Source organism: Salminus brasiliensis, chromosome 6 (assembly GCF_030463535.1).
Source record: "Salminus brasiliensis chromosome 6, fSalBra1.hap2, whole genome shotgun sequence".
In the NCBI taxonomy this organism is placed as follows: domain Eukaryota; kingdom Metazoa; phylum Chordata; class Actinopteri; order Characiformes; family Bryconidae; genus Salminus; species Salminus brasiliensis.
Genome location: NC_132883.1, coordinates 16,534,113 through 16,551,497, shown reverse-complemented (window position 1 = coordinate 16,551,497; position 17,385 = coordinate 16,534,113). Strand labels below are relative to the sequence as shown.

General features: G+C 41.7%; 1 protein-coding gene across 1 annotated transcript in view; it reads right to left on the bottom strand.

Moving 5' to 3' along the window:
• Positions 1 to 17,385, bottom strand: part of dock8 (dedicator of cytokinesis 8) — an 82,512-nt gene that overhangs the window by 7,016 nt on the left and 58,111 nt on the right. The window contains exons 33-46 of the mRNA XM_072681850.1: positions 17,246 to 17,333; positions 16,816 to 16,912; positions 15,638 to 15,772; positions 15,264 to 15,416; positions 10,793 to 10,951; positions 9,390 to 9,490; positions 8,841 to 9,033; positions 7,720 to 7,863; positions 6,785 to 6,916; positions 6,520 to 6,654; positions 4,970 to 5,059; positions 4,496 to 4,732; positions 2,274 to 2,417; positions 1,609 to 1,715 (exon numbers count right to left, since the gene is read on the bottom strand). Of these exons, the coding sequence (XP_072537951.1) occupies positions 1,609 to 1,715; positions 2,274 to 2,417; positions 4,496 to 4,732; positions 4,970 to 5,059; positions 6,520 to 6,654; positions 6,785 to 6,916; positions 7,720 to 7,863; positions 8,841 to 9,033; positions 9,390 to 9,490; positions 10,793 to 10,951; positions 15,264 to 15,416; positions 15,638 to 15,772; positions 16,816 to 16,912; positions 17,246 to 17,333 (1,915 nt within the window). The remainder of the gene's footprint in view (positions 1 to 1,608; positions 1,716 to 2,273; positions 2,418 to 4,495; positions 4,733 to 4,969; positions 5,060 to 6,519; positions 6,655 to 6,784; positions 6,917 to 7,719; positions 7,864 to 8,840; positions 9,034 to 9,389; positions 9,491 to 10,792; positions 10,952 to 15,263; positions 15,417 to 15,637; positions 15,773 to 16,815; positions 16,913 to 17,245; positions 17,334 to 17,385) is intronic.

Sequence of the window (17,385 nt, the reverse complement as noted above, 5' to 3'; positions counted from 1 at the left end):
AGAGGAAACACAGAATAGCAAAAATCTCACAATTCCAACGATTAACTTTATCAGTACTACCTTCACGCAGGCATGAGCAGAGTCAACAGTTCCTTAACATAATGTAGCATTGTATGTTACAATAACACCTTTAAAATCCTTGTGAAGCTCCACTGACGTGAAACAGGAGGAATAGTGTCTATTTCACTGCTACTCCGGGCTCGGCATGCAACTGAACTATGGAACTTTGGTGAAGTGGGCAGGACAACGCTTGCGAGAACTGTGTAACGCTGCATAACCCAATACCACCTTAGTCCACATGCTTTTCCCCCTTTCAGTGACGGTTCTGTCTCTTTCAGCTAGTCTAGTAATGCATGTGCAAAGTGTGTTCTTCCTGAAGTTTGGCTTAAAGCGCAAATTACATTCTCCACCTGTAGGGGGAGCCCATGAGGACGAAATACCAATTCTAATGCTACTTCTAAATGACTAATAAATGATTAGGTGGGATTTGACCTCACCACCTTCCATCAGTTTTTTTATTTATATTTTCTGATGTAAGTCGGACTACTTTTTGTTGTGCGATTTTGGAATGTCTCAACATAAGAGACTACAGTAACCATGGTGATAAGTGTTGGTGGCCAATGCAAGTAAGTTTGGAATCAGGTCAATCATACCAGGGTTGTTAGCATTTGGTAAAGCATATTACTGTATAGTACAGTGAATATGTGTCTATAATAGGCTACAGAACATGTAAGCAACATTAGCATGTGTTGGTTAAGTTAGACTAGCCAACAAACTACTCCCCAAAGCCCAGTTTCTATTGTGTTAAACCGTGGAAATGGCTAAAGATCACTAATAAATGATTAGGTGAGATTTGAACTTCTACTGCCATCTTCCATCAGTAGAGCAATACCTCAGAAAGCTACAAATGTTGTGGAACTTTTTCTTAGCAATAATTTATCATGACACAGATACCACATCATCATATTGTCCACCCTTTTTCTGAGGTGTACATAACCCTTTCAGTCAGTATGTCAGTGTATAAGAAGACTATAACATCTATCGGATAATGTGGCTTATAAGCGGCATGCCAGCCTGAATGGATTATGGACAAAAATAAACATTTTTGAAATTACAGTAAATATTTAGCGGTGTTCTGGCAGCAATCAAGGTCCTGACGAACACTTTTCCGAAATGAAAGCCACCTTCAGGAGCTGAGCTGAAACATTCCCTCAAACATTCCATATGTTCGGAGAGAAAGAGAGTGCTAGGGTCTCGTTTATTTGGAGCTTAGTTTAAACAATATAATCATAATGCAAATCAAATGCAGTCGAAAGACATTAAACCTTGGCTTGCCAGATCTTTCAGTGGATATGCAAGGAAGAACCCCAAACGGACCTCTCTAGAGACTTCTTTGGTCGCGTTAGCCATCTTTACAAATGTTTCAGATTAAAAGTAATGGCGGTTCTTAAAGCTAACTGCTTTGCTTGGTTTTTATTATTAGTAGTAGTAGTATTTTTCATCTTTTTTTAAACCAAAAAGTCACACAGTTGAGAAAGGACATCAATGGATCATTGACCTGCCAGAAATGTTGCTTACTTGTATCTCTTTCTCAAATGCCACACTCACCGTAGGATGAACTCTTTGAAACACAGGCGCAGCTTGTTGTGATGACGGTAGAGTTTGGGGTCTGCTGGGATTTCATTCAAGAAGACCTGGGCCACCTCCAGAGGTCCCTGAAGAGAGAGAGAGAGAGAGAGAGAGAGTAAGAAGGATTGAGGCAAATAAAGAGGTCTCTCTCTCTCACTCTGGGTGCTGGAGTAGAAAATGAATGCTTCGTGCACTGGAGGCCACAAGGTAAAGTCAACACATAAGGGAAAGATCATGAATAGGTCTTTGTCTGAGTGATGTGGCTGCGGAGCCAGGCGGTGGAGGGATTGCTGTACGCTTCCTATGTTGTCCCTCCAACTGGCATTTATCACGTAACCACAGCCATCTCCTCAGGATTTCGGAGACATTCGCAACAGTAAACTTCTCATGATTGGTGTTGTAAACTGTTACTCCACAGCCCCGCACGGCCCCCAGAAAAGGGGGAGTATCACTTTAAAACCTTTCAGACTGACTTATGCGGCTTACATCACTTTAATGCACTGTGCTTAGCTTACCGCAAGCTTTTCCTGAGACTACAGCAGAGAGATTTCCTGAGGCGGAGATGGAAAAAGTTCTCTGCCACGCGAAACAGTAGTAAACGAGTGGAGTGAGTGAGCGCAAATGATCAGGTGAGACGGACAGACCTGGTTGACAGTGGCTGTGACGGACCCCTGCAGAACCATCTGCAGCATTTTCGGGTCAGGTTTCTCTTTGTGAGTGGCAATGGCCAGCTCGCGGGTCTTCTTCTGCATGTCCTCAATAGCCACTTCAATCGGGGTGAGGTCAAACTGCAATGAGAAGAAGGGAAGAATAGGAGGATAAGAGGACGTTCAGATGACACCTCTTCTGACTATCTCAAGTGCACTTGTTTTCATTGTCTATAGAGACAATTTCACCTGAAAAGCACTCCTTTGGCTGGCACCACACACTTCACACTTTCTAACAATGGGTTTAAGGTGAACAAAACATCTGTGTTTGCATAGGTTACCTCAGCTGACCAATTAAGACCAATTGTGCCTTCTTCCTAGTTACTGAGAGCTCTATTAACCTATTTAACCTCTTTAAAAGCCAAAGAATAGCCCCACCAAGAAGTCCCTGTAGTTACTGAGTAATACACTTTAGTGTGGAATAAGACTTGCTGGGTAAAATAGAGTGTAGGGAGGCACTTATACTTATAATACTAATATATATCATATATAAACTACTTATGTATAAATTAATTATACTTAAATAAATTGTACTTGAGGCCCTTGTGTCCATTTTGATCTTTGTCTCCGTCCTAGCCCCGCCCAGTCTTTAGTGTTTCCACCTGTGTCTCTTTTGTAGACCTGCCCTCTCATTACCCACCAGGTGTCTCAGGTTGTCTGTTAAGCACTTACACTGCATTCATGTGCTAGTCGGAAGATTTCACTTTCTATTTGTGAAGTAAGATTACGAGCACGTCACGTTCAATTGCTTTGTTGTCGGAGCGGACGCAATGTCATTCAATTTACTAGGGATAGAACAATAAATAGTGCTGTTCTATATCAAGTTAAATACACACAGATTATGCATTCAAATAATGTGCATTAAAGTCGGGAACTCATATTTACCATATTTTCGATAGCACAGGAACGCAGCACAATAACCCTGTGTTTGCTCTGTGTCTTTGTCTCAAATTGTGCAGTTTAACTGCTTACTGCTGTATGTGCCTCCATTGCGTTCTCTCTGTTGTCGTCTCTGGTTTTGTTTCTTAAGGGGTTTCTTTCCCAAGTATGGACTTAATAGCTCTCTTTAGTTTTGGACTCTCTATAGAGCAATGACAAAGCAAACCTGCACCTGCATACTGTCTCCTGTATTAAAAATAACTCCCTTATAATGTAATAATAATAATTCCAGAAAATATTAAAAATGATCAACCTGAAAATGTAACAAATATCACATTATTGGTAAGAATGGTATTACATTAACAGCCAAGACTCTGTGTTACATTTTTAGGCAAGTTTGGTTTGATTACATTTTTGACTAAGTTAAGTGCACTACTTTATTACATTTTGGAGTATTTACAAATTACATAATTACATTACTACAATATAATGTGTTACAAGCATTTCTATAAATCAAATTAAACAAATAGTCACTTCTAGAGGCAGAAATGCACCTCTTTTATTCTTTGCCAGAATGATCTGACATGAATTCCCATGTGCTGTCTGGTCTGTTATGATGTAATCCAGCTGAAACTAAAATAAGTAACTGTTTGTGCATAGTTTTGTTTTGTGAATAATACCATTTCTTTTCTTTGACTCCTTTGCCATGTTTTTGGCATTTACTGGCAGTGAAGTAAGCAAAACAATCACAAAAATGAATGTACCATATCTATGTAACTCCTACTATGTAATTATGGTTACGCAATAACGCAAACACTAGAGTGTGCTGGGTCATTGTGTGACTGTGTCATTGTGATTTGTATGGCGTTACAGCAATTACAGCAGTTACAGATTCTTTCCCATAAAAGGAATAGATCTGGGTTGAGGTTAAGTTTAGGATTAGGGCCAGGGTGAGGTTTAGGTTTTGGGTAAGGCTTTTTTTGTGATTATGACTTGTATACAGCTTTTTAATTAAATGTATGTTTTTTGCATACCAGATTTTTTTTGCCCATAGAAAGGAATGGGTTTGCAGAAGGAATGACGTGCAAAGGTTTGTGCACCCTTTCTGTCACAATCACACAAATATACTAGTAACACCCAACCAACTAGAGCGTAGCACCATACTATAGCAACCTTTTGGCAACACTCCTGAGACACCATTCCAACCCCTTTGTGCAACCATTCAGTGTTTTCCTAAATCTAAGCTGATGATATTCGTAGGTGATAAGTTCTTTCTTTACCTCCTCCTTCTGAATGACATTGATTCGTGTCTTCACGTAAGGGAAGGCGTGCATGGTGGTCAGGATGGTCTTCCTCTTGTACTGCTCGTATAGCTCTCCTCTAGGCCTCCCGCTCTTTGTGAATGGGGTGGTGTACATGAAACGGCGCAGGTTGAAGTTCTTCTCGAAGTTGGTCATGCGGTCTTTCATCTCATAGTCATCGAAGTAGGGTTCCACATAGGTGATCTGAATATAAGCCTAATTCCAAACAATCCATAGTTCATAGGTTGAAACACACAGCTGCACATCAATGAGGCTAAACTTTTTCAATGGAAAACTTTAGTAGCACTTAAGTACCATTTAACAATCAAGCCTAGTGTCAGTTAAACAAGTGCTTTGTTTATAGTGTAAGAGGAGGCTTTGCTGTTGATGAAAGCCTGATTAGCTCTTGATTGTCCTGATGCTGAAATTAGCAATATGTCTGGTGTTAAGTACCTTGTTGGGATTCAGTTTGTTTCTGTCTACAGGTGTGGAATCCTTTATCATCTCAAGCACACCGTCCCCCAAACACTGGCTGTAGAAATTCTTCAGAAACAAGACACATTCAGTGATTTGCACACAATAAGAATGATTAGTGAGGTCTGTAGATGTACACTCCAAGCGAAAGGGTTGGAGGCAACACTAACTTTCTAAAAATAAACATGGGCATTTTATGTTTAGGAGATAATAGGCTGTAGCATGTTTATTAGCATAAATCAGAAGGGTATGATCTAAACGCCTGCAGCAACAGCACACTGGTTCTTCATTTGTTTTGCTCCTGGTGATTATGCCGTAGAGTTTTAGCGCCTAATCATTTCCATCCGATTCTCATATTCAGACGCTCTTGAAGGCTTGATTAATTGAATCAGGTGTGTTTAATGAGGAGTTTATAAATAATAATAAAAAAAAACGGTTAGTGTAAGGGACTGCTATCAACAGGCTGCGAATGCTTTCCCCATAGAATACATCAGAGTAAGAGTACATGACAGCAAACCAATGAAATAATTCTGAAACACATTTGGTTCAGCTAGATTCCAATAAATATGCTGTGTTGGTTGCTGGCACGTTGACTTCATTGTAAAATATTTTCAAAACAGCACTGACCAGACATTTTTCATCTGTCTCAAATTATACTAAGCTCCTTATTTGTTCATACAAACACAGAGTTACTTCTCATGCAATGGTTTCAATGGTTAATTCCACATAATGCAACTGTCTGAACTGTCTTTTCACTTCCCAGTGAAAAGACTTCTAACATTAATCTCTGCACAGTGTGGTATTGGGTTCCTTTCCGTTTCCTTATTTGTTTTTCATTACTGTGTATCCATCATTTCATGCTTTTGCTGTATTTGATGGTTTTCCTTTTTGAGTCTTGGTTCCTCAAAATGGCAGGTCACAAAGCTGTCGTTGACGCCATTGGCTTGTTCACATGGGGCTCTGACTCGGATCTCTGAAAGCTGCTTTGCTGTCTGTTGTTAAAAGCGCTACATAAATAAATTTGACTCTAAATCTAACGGTCAGGCTCACCTTGTTTCTTTATTCATCATTCATTTTTGTGTATTCATCGCTCTTCCTGTTTCTGTGGTGCTGCTGTTTTGCTGTTCAGTAGCTATTCAAGGAGCTGTTCTCACAGGGGGAATGTTTTAACCATACAGCCATACAAGTTGAGGCAGTCGCGTGGAAAAATGAACCAATCATGCAACCCCACACACAGCGCTGGGAGCGGATAGCTTCTACACCTGCAGCGGAGCTTGACACAAACCTCAGACCACTGGTTTCAGGAGGACCAGAGATTGAGAAACAAATGGACCTGGGTCCAGAAAAAAATGCTAGCCCTCAACGGGATAAATGTAAAGGGTTTTTTTTAATGGAAATAGGTGTCTAATGTTACTCTTCTATACAAATAAATAAAAGCAAAGAAAATTGCTTGCTTCCATGCCTTTGGCCTATAGAGTACATTTAATTATATCATTTAATTTCTTAAAATTACATTGGACACAACATACCTCTAGTCTGTGGGAGATCTCCGGCAGATGCGTGATTCCTGGCTCTTTATAAATGAACTCCCGCTCATCCAGATCCCCAAACTTAGAGCCAAAAAAGGCCACACGGAAATATGTTCCAAACATCCTCTTATGGCCCTGAAATAAGCCAGAAAAATGTCTGGTTCAACTCTGAGGATAACTTCATTAAGAGTTACCGTCTGGTGAAACCATGCTATTTTGGCCCAAGACAAAGGTCTAGAGTAGCGCCATCTGCTCTCTGGTTTACCTTCTGAACAATGTTGTCAAAGGCTCTTTTTAGGTTGTCGTGAGTAGTGGACAGTTTCCGGACGTCTCTGTGGGCCTCCAGTATGGGAATGATGATTTTGTACACCTCATTCACTGCCTCATATAACCCACCCTGCCAGCAAAGAAAACAGCAGAGGACACAGCACGTCATGTGACATCAACGATCAGATCAAGAAGAAGTTTAGCCCAATTTGAGATCCACTGAAAAGGTTTCAGTTAGACAATGTTCAGGTTTCATGGCTGCTACTATTTTTCGGTTCTACAATTCGTTTTACTATGGAATATCAAAAATATCATACATTACAGAGTCTATTTACAGAGAGAAGAGTGGTAAAGGTGTGATAAATCAGGCTTGCAGTCTGTATGATGCTAATGAGTAGGTTATAAACCTTCCTTGCTTCAAGCTGTATTTTCCACAGCAGCATTAAATAATTTGGTACATGGAAGTGACATACTGTGAACCTCAAACACGGTTGTGTCATTCCCTCAAATGCAAATACTGTATAAACAAAAAAATGGCCAATTCCAAAATCCTAAACTGTTACCCAACACGTCTTGACTAATATTTCCGCCCGCAAAGTATACATATCCTGGCTTAGTTTGAGATGGCGGCAGGATAAAGTTCAGCGGCCACTTAGGGTCCTGAAAATATTGTGAGAAAACGCAGGAGGCGAGCGGGTAAAAGATAACCCTAGCTTTACCATCTCTTCTCCTCTCCAACGTACAACATGCGCTACCTCAGACTACAGCTGACCACACAATGCTAACTTAGGGACTGCTGCATTTTTTGCTTTACCTTGTCTAAAGTCACACAGGTTCTATGTTCTATTCTTTTGCCAACCACTAACATCTACTTCATCACACGGCAGGTCAAGCAAGGTCCAGGAACTGATCCTAGGTGTACGTTTAACTCACATTGCTGAAAAGTTCTGCAGCCTGCTCCAGAAGGCCCACCAGGCCGTTCTCTGTGAAGTAGCGTCCTGAGCACACTCCATCCTCATCTGGAGACAAAATATCGTCGGACACCGCAGACTCCTCCAGCACATTAGAGGAGATGTTCTGTCAGGGGGGAATTACACTGATTACTTCTGTGGGCCTAAGAGTTGAATTATGCTGTAGGGGTATGTGAATAGCTGAAATATTAATCATAAGACAACAAGCCTTCTGCTAATAACTGTATGTCACAAAAGGTCTGAACCCAAAAGTGATTAACCCTTTATAACCTACACTATTCATTTTAAGACATCATTATTTAGGAACTACTGTGAACTGTTTGGAGTCCTTTGGTAAATGCTATGGAAATGAAATGCAGTGAAGAATGAGAGATGTTGTAACCTTGTATCTTATAACCTAGTTTTGTTGCTTTATACTTTTTGACCTACTCTGAATCTGCAAGTTGTTCTTTACACTGGTGGCATTTTATGATGAGTGGGCCAATAGAAATAACTTCTCAAATCTTTTTACATTGACTTCCATTGCAAGTTAGGAATGTAGGTTTTTTCCTTTATTTTGGAGATACAAGGTTATTCCATGACAGCTCCACTTATACAGTGTATGAACACCCTTAGAGAGTGTGTTTCTGACTCTATAGCCCCCTCCTCTGGCCAGGGGGGATGATAAAAGTGATAACACATAGACAGAGTTAGGTGGTGGCGTGGTACAGAGGTAGAGTTTACTGCCTCTGTCCTATAGCTGGATTATGAAACTCCACAATTTGTTTTGGAGTTACATACATTTAATCCACACTTCATTTAATTTGACACAAAGGTAGTGAAATGAAGACCCTATTCCTACATTCCTACATCCCTATTCCTACATTCATCAGCCCATGTTTCCCACACTCTGTAAGTGTATTATTGTTTCTCAGTGTAAAAAAAGGTCCTGACCCTAACTTTGAGTCACTGAATGAGTCACCGGGAGTACTTGTTTCCATGTTCCAGTTATCTGATACCTTATTTTGAAGGTGAGAAGGATCACACAACAGAGTGCATATTCTGGCACGCCACCTGTACTTTTGACCTGTATTCATCACTTACTTGGAATGTGACGCTGCCCACAGGCAGGTACTTGTGGTCCTCCAGCATGCTGAGGTATTCAGCCACCAGGGCGGCGGCGTGCACCAGGCACATGGCCGACTCTGTGAAGCAGTTCCTGCTGTTGTGCTTCTCCGCCATGTTCTGGAGCCAGGTCAGCCGCAGATCAGGCGACGTCTGGTAGCCCTTGGCAATCCTGCCACACACACATGCAAACGTGGGGTTCGGCTCGCTGTGATAGAGCAATTAGGCTGCGAAATCCCAATTTCGACATCCTGAAATCAAGGGCACGTGTGCTTTTCACAGATTTACATGCAGCCTCTGCGCACTGTGGGCCAGATCAAGGGCTAAAACGCAGCCACATGGTTTCCATGGTAAGTCCAAAAACAGTAGACAAACAGCAGAAACCACAGGCAAATGGGAAGCAGAGGAGGAAACCACAGCATTAGGAGCCCAGAGGCAGGAGATGGAGACTAACACTCAGTCACGGGGAGATTGCAGCAGTAGCTGTGAGTGAGATTTATGTGTGCTTGTATGTGCTGTCAGTGTTACCTATACATAAGGTCCATAAGCATCTCAGGGTCTTCCTGGAACTCCTTCATCTTCACTGTATCTGAGAGGATGCTGTTTAGGTTCCTCAGAAGCTCATCCACCTGAGAGAAAGACGCACAAGATAAAAAACAATGAGCCATGCACTTTAACAGTTAGGGCAAGACTCCTAACACTACATTGGCCCAACTCTGTAATACGAGTCATCTTGTAAGTCGCTCTGCATAAGAGCGTCAGCTAAATACCATAAATGTAAATGTAATAAAATGGTGTTATTTTAATTTAGTAATCAAAATACTTGCACAGATCTCTAAATCGAGGGGATTTTCCAACACCAGCACCATTGTTCACATTTATAACGTCTCTGGCTGAACTTCTATGGCTCTGTCCGTACCACAAAAGGTGAGCCTTATAGTATCAGAAGTTATCTTGGACTATGTCCAGGGCTTAATAGTACCTTAACGAGCCTCCACTTATAATAATAGATCTCTCCACAATCCTCCCCATTGCCATTTATTTTAACATATAATTTAATGTAAATACACAGATCAATTATCACAGAACAAAAAATGACCTCAAAAGGGAGTAAATCTCAGGAATATGGGCATCTACATGATCATTTGGAATTTATTACAACGTAGGTATTCAGTAAATGCACTTAGATTTGATTTGGCCTCGTCATTTCATCAGGAAAGAAAAAAAACATGGGTCAAATTTACTCTGGGAGCCCCCCTCCCCCAACTTATTATTAGTAACAGTCACAATAAGCATATTCTACAAGCAATATTGCATAAGCAATATTCTTCTGCCAAGCACTGTAGTTTGTTAACATTAGGATGTAGTTGCCAAGCAACACGAGCTACGAACCTTTATTGTCAATTCAAGAATTTTCTCTTTACATGTCCCAGCTTCAAAGGATGGGGTCAACGCACAGGGCCAGCCATGAACCCTGGTATTGAACCCTGTGATCAATAACCCAGCGCTATATAACCACTGTGCCACCACTGGTCTTAATCAGTGATTATTATTTAATAACCTGATACATTAATACAGAATTCAACTGTGTGTATTGAATATTTCAGGATAAACCTTGCTCAGCCAATCAGATAGTAAAACTGGAACTGGAACCTTTTTCTTGAACTGAAATTTCAGTGCACTCCAAAAAATGAGCATGATTCAGTCTGCCAAACAATCAAAGACTGACAGAAAACTCTCATAGTTATTCTCATGGTTTGGCCTTTAAGCAAACGGATGAGACGATAATTTCACTGGCTGCGTTCCTGCTGGGCTATTGATTGACTGAGCAGTCTAGACTGGGAGGATTTGGTTTGATTTGAGGCTTATGAATTGCATTACATGTTAAATACACAGCAGTGTGCTGTATTGGTTTAGCTTCAGGGTATTACCTGTGAAGGGAGCTGTGTGGACTGCATCTCTGCGTCTTCCTCTGCGTAAGCTAGAATGGTCCGGAAAGAGCGACGCAGGTACTCCTCGCGCACATCTGAGGATTTGCCGACAAGAGACGCCAATGACATGGTCACCTGCATTTTCACTCTAGAGAAATTCTGCCCAGGGAACAAGAAAATAGGCACATCCAGAACACCTTAAAAACTGCCTAAATGAAGTACATTCATCACACATTCAGCATATGAAGTCTTTTAACTTTACTTTACTTCTATGTCTGTCTGTAGCAGTGTCTGTTGGTCTATCTATCTCTATATTGATAAGCCGTAACATTAAAACCACCTGCATGATATAGAGTAGGTACCCCTCGTGCTACCAAACCAGCACTGATCATTCGAAGCATGGACTCCACAACACATAGCCAGACAGGCCGTCACTCCTCAGGCACATCAGCCTTGGGCACCTACGACTTGCACCATTTTTGCATCCAGATAAGGTAAAGGTAAAGGTGCACGTATTTGTCACTGTACAGTGTGCACTGTACAGAGAAATGGGTCCTCCGCATTTAACCCATCTATGGTAGTGAACACACACTCACACACACGCTAGTGAGCTAGGGACAGTGAATACACACACACACCCAGAGCGGTGGGCAGCCAACTCCAGCGCCCGGGGAGCAGAGAGGGTAAAGGGCCTTGCTCAAGGGCCCAACAGTGGCAGCTTGCCAAGCCCGGGAATCTAACCCACAACCCTGTTATCGATAGCCCCGCGCTCTAACCTAGGCTAGCCGTTTGCTACACTTTTGTATAACTTGGGAGGCTTCCTATTATTAATAACAATAGTCGCAATAAGCTATTGTTCTGCTAAACAATGTAGTTTGTTAACAGTGGGTTGTGGTTGCCAAGCAACATAACCAAGAACATGATTTTTCCACAGCACAATGTTTCAATAAGCCACTGTATTAATAATTCATGTTTTAATGTTATGACTGATATATTAGCTAATGTTACAGTTCAGTCAACCTGGATAAAGTACCTACTTAACAGCCTTTATAGCTTCTAGGCTCGGCTTGATGTTGCTACACATTTGCAAAGGTATTGTAAGGCATCGTGGCATACTGACTCGTCATGTTTTGTGAGGGCTATCATGTTAAGCTAGCTAGTAGTACTGGAGCATGCTTTCAAATCTTATGGGTCCCATTGCAAAAAGCAATTAGTGAAATGACTTATGAGTAAAATTGGATGTTGCTTGTTTACTCACTATTGCCTCAAATAAGCTGATATTCTCAGGCCATGCCACGCAACCTTTTAGCATCTAATGCTAACCTGCATGTTTACTTACATTACCCATTCGGATATATATATGTCATATTTAGGGATACGACACAAGGCCACACAGATTTCTGAGAACTCCTGCTGTGTATACAGATAATCATTTCTTTCTCAGTTTAGAATTAGTGTTAGAGAGTTAGCAACAGTAAATACATCACGTTGCAGGTTGTGAGGTATCTGTTTGAAAAAGGATGCCATGGAGGAGATGTACTATAAATAAGAGCAGGATAAACAGGCACAGGGTTGTGTGTCTATGTGTGTAGTGTTGATAGAAGCTAAATGGTGAGGTATGTTGTTAGGAAATTGGATCTTTCTCTGAGTCATGGGTGTGCACCAGTGTCAGCACCTATTTGAGGGGCCTCAATAATGATTTTAAGGGGGTCCAGTCAATGTGAGACCCAGTCAATTGCCCCCTGGTTAGCCCTAGTGTATTCATAACCCTAGAGTAGCATGATCTGATATCTGGTTTCTGACAGTGAACGGAAAATAGCTGCCCTCAAGTCAACAGGCCCTGAAGTCTGATTAAGCATGGAAACGGAAAACATCCTGTATCTCAGGCTCTGAGGGCCCCTATCTGGGTTAGCCTCTGGGGTTGTTTGATGCCATTGTGCAGGTGATAGGGCTGAGAATGAAACTTGGCACAGTGCCAAGCGCATTTGGCCATCGCTGTCACAGCCTCAGCTCATTGATTCTGGGGCAGACCCAGCCAAGGGCTGCAAATGCGCCATCCGTCTTGCTTAGCATCAGGAAGCTGCAAAATGATCCCCCCATTAACTCGGACATAATTGCCAATGGATCATTTCGATGGCACCATTATGTTAAATTGACCGTATGTGCGAGGCGTCTTGAGACACCGCCGTCTCTCATGTTGGGGCAGCTTTCGCTGTGAAGAATGGTACAGCGTCGATATCGGAGGGGTGATTTTTCCAATGTTGGCCTTAAAACCTGATTCCAAGGCTTTAGAATGAGGCCGGGAGGGGAAGAGGAAAAAACAAGCCAGTTCTCGCAGAAAGGAAATCGACGTGACTCATTCAAAGGTTATACTAATGACAATGGAGATGACTGCCAGAGCAAACCAAACAATCAGGCAAACAGACAGCGGGAGAAATCCATCCTTTCCCCATTAAAGATGAATGAGAAAGCAAACAACATGGCCATCTGGTGGGCTGGGCTGATGTGTGTGAGAGAGTGTATGTGTGTGTGTGTGTCAGGGAGGGTGTTGAAGGGGGGAACAAACAATATGAAAAGAGGAAATAGTGCATCCACCAACACGCACAGCAGAGACCAAACTCCAACATACAGACATTCCCAAACACGGCATCATTAATGGAATATGGAAGGTGTGACACTACTGAGCAAAAGAAATTGGATGCAAATGCAGTTAGGCCATGCTGGCGTGACAGCTTCTTTGAAGGCCCAATTAGAAGCCACAGCAACCAACAAAGCTAGTTTTGGGCACTGCAGCATTGGAGGCTTTCAAAGGACATCATCAGTGTTGCTGAGCAGCAGTGGAACACAAAGATTTTGTGGGCATTAGAATTGTAACTGATTATAATAATAAGCCTAGTTATCTGTCCTGTGCTGAGGCAGTGTGGAGAGCAACGTCTCTGTTCGTTTTCTTTTGTCTGACTGTAGTATTTTGTATGGTAGTCCAGCTGCATCTCACAGAATATGGAAAATCATGTTGGGTATGTGCTGTGCTGCTTCTAGTGACACTGCATTTGTGGAAACTCCACCGTCTTCCCATTTTAAGGGACCTCTGTTAGTAAACTCAGGGATAAATGCTTGGCAGGCCATGACATTATTTTGGAAATTCCTGACAGGGGCTTTTTGTGTGTGGGTGTGTGTTTGTGTGTGATAAGTTGAGCTATGTTACAATTGTGGAATGTGTATATGTGTATTAGTCTGTATGTAAATATATTTGTATAAAATATCTTTGTTGTTATGAAGGAGTATTTATGCCATCCTACATGCACTGCTCTTTTGAGGTCTACCAACTTTCTGATTTTTGATGATGTTTAGGTCAAGGGACTGTGACAGGCGACTGTAAGATGTTTTTGGGACCTTTTCAGCTGTTTTACAGAATGTGTAATGTTTGCTTCCAGAATTTGCTGGTATTTAATGGAATCCAACCCTGTACCTGTGAAATGTTCCTCCTGCCACTGGCTGCAACGCAAGCCCAAAGAATGATTACCCTCTTTTCTCCCAATTATGTACTGCCAATTAACCCACCCATTTGTAATTCCCCCTAGCACCAGCAACGCTCTTGATACTAGCAGCTCAACGTGGCAATGCCAGGCAGCCAACACACTCGGAGGAAAGCCTCGGATCTACAGCTCCACCACACCAGCTAACAGACACCTGAGCCGGCCAACATCACTTTGAGAGTGATGAGGGGACAGAGTTGTGCTCTCTTTGACTCTGGCTGCAGATGGCAAAGTGGCATGGCTTAAGCCAAGGGCCATAGTGGACTTCACCTGTGTTTTGGAAACAGTCCTTGCATTAGGCTTGTTTAGCTGTCACTTTGAAAATCTCTGACGCTCAATTACTGAGTGAGAACCGAAGAAAGTTTTCTTCTGATGACTCTTACATGAAAGTCATATTTGTACAGGTGTCGCTGCACAGGAGAACAGTACACCACCACTGTCTGCTAAATCTCCCAAAAGTGCTTATGTAGTCAGGGGAGGGTTTTGATCTGCTGTTCTAGCAATCCTATAAGCTGTTCTCTCTGGAAATGTTCTTGGCCTTTTAGACCTCAACTTCACTATACTATAACTATAATCTATATATGAACTATAATTTCTTAATTCCTAGCCATTGTCCTAGCAAGCAAATTACAGAGGTAAAAGTTCTCTGAGAGCTCAAATCTCTTAGTGCACCAAAACTTTTGAATGGTTCTTCTTTACATTATCCACTCTTACATTGAAACCAAGCAAAAATAATGCACTAAGCATCCTTAAAACATTGTAAGAAAAAGTTTCATTTTTAAGTTTTAACTTTTTGGAGATACTCGCTTAAGTACCCAAGCTTTGCATGACTAATCACTAAAACTGTCTTCAATATAAATCAATATATGACTCAAATACATTACATTAAACACATAAAGTATAAATCAAAAGATGTGTGTATGTGTGTGTCTTACGCTGGCTGAGCTGTAGCTGTATCTCATGATGAGGTAGAGCGTAGCGCAGGCTTGGCTGCGGTTGCTGTCCACGCAGCTGTTGCAGTAGTGAAGCACTTTCTGGCAGAGATCAGCGCACTGCTCAGCCTCCTCCTCGAACAGCACGTCCCCAAACTACAACACATCAAAACAGACGGTTACAACAGCACAGCTCACGCTACGTACAGGATCGATGACATTCAAGCAGCTCCAGCAACTCCACTCTGCTGCTCCACAGCCTTAATTAACCTGTAACCTACCACCTGTACCTCTACAAAGCCCAGTCAGAGAGGGCTTTTCACTGAATGTTCACTGTGTTTTTCAAGAGGAAGACAATCGCCGGCTTGTATGCCTACCTTCACGATGAGTGCCCGGATGGTGCTAAAGCAGTGAGATAGGTAAGTGGTGCTCTGGTTGCATGTTAAAGAGTGCAGGAGAACCCTCAGAACTCCACCGACTGCATTGTCCCTACAATCAGCTAGCGGCACAGCCTGTAAAATGCACAAACACACAACATACACTTGTATTGCTACCCTTTTCATTGACTTGTGTTTTATTGTAGGGTTAATTCACCTTAAATCATCAGATTTGAGAAAGAGACTGAGTATCTCAGATTTGTTTAATCCGTTCAGAAACTCAAATTACTGTTCCAGAAGAAAGTTCTAGGCTTGTATCTCAATGTTTCTGGGGTATATCAGTCGCTCGCTATCTTCAAATGCACACTTCTTCTGAGAATACTTGGACGAATAGCAGAGTACCATGGTCTCCATATTGACTTGTGTTTAGTAGTGTCTAAAGCTTAGATGTATCTTTACATTTTTTGTCTATTCAAACTAGCTGAGGTTTTTCTTGAGTAAATAGCGAAGCACTTTTGTAAGTCGCTCTGGATAAGAGCCTAAATGTAAATGTAAATGTAAGGAAATGGATATAGTCTTCATTTTTGCCTTAAAATGAATGATGCAGAAAAAAAGGCATTAAACAGATCAAGATCAAGGTCAGTCAGAAAGCCTTCAGTGGTTTTAGATCAAGGATGACCTGTCTTTGTAGGTTTGCTGCTGCTATGGATACATTATGTCTTACTCTGACACTTTGGTTGGTTCTTTTTGGGTCTTTTAGATTTTCAAGTGAACCCTCATGGGGAACAGCCAAATGTCCCCACTGTTCGAGAATAAAAACGTCATTTGTTTTTACAAGGCCTCAAGGACTTTGATTAGCAAATCAGGCCTGAGGCATATCATCAATTGTAATTAGGAACTGTCAGCTGGATCAGATTTACAAGCTTTATAAATCCTCTGCCTTTTAAACCTTGTACTAACACTCATTAAACATGGACTCCTCTAAGCAACCCTCTGAGGTTATGAGAAGGTTATAAGAGGATAGGTTGGTTTCTTTACGTTTTAGATTAAAGTAAACTCTCATAAGGACCAGTCAAAGCTGCCCACACTGTTATGAGCCATCACTGGGTGCTTTAATATGGCTTAATAAGAACTATATAAACAAGCAAGGTGGAACAGGTCATGTTCTTCTTTGTTACCTGTACAATGATCTCCAGCAGGTCCAGTACTATGAGGTTGGCCTCCGTGGCCAGATTCCCACTGATTATGGCTTCCTGATCCAACTCAGCTTTGGATCTGCAAACACAGCACAGAGAAATACTTCACAGATGCCGTGGACTTCGGTTTGGCTGTATTTGAGTTAATTTCTAAACACTAATCTTATATTTCTCTTTGGTACGTTTTTATATTTGTATTTTGTATAGTTTTAGTTTCGCTTCAAACTGATTTGTTTTGATTTCACATGTCCCTAACCGTGTGTCACTTTGTACGGAGCCTTGCATTGCACTGTGACCACGAAAAGCACTGCATAAACAAATAGCTTTGGTTTGGTGTACAGCCTGGGAGCTGGATGGAATGATACAGTTCCTCATAAATATGGTGAAATGATCTCATGCTGTCTGCACTCACTTGTCCTGCCTGTCGTTGGTCTGGCGCCACTGTGTGAGGTCTTTCCTCCAGCGCAGATTTTCCCTCTGACCCATGGTTCGGTCGTTACCTACGACAGGAGGAAAAGTAAGAGAGAGAGAGAGGGAGACAATACCAGCGCT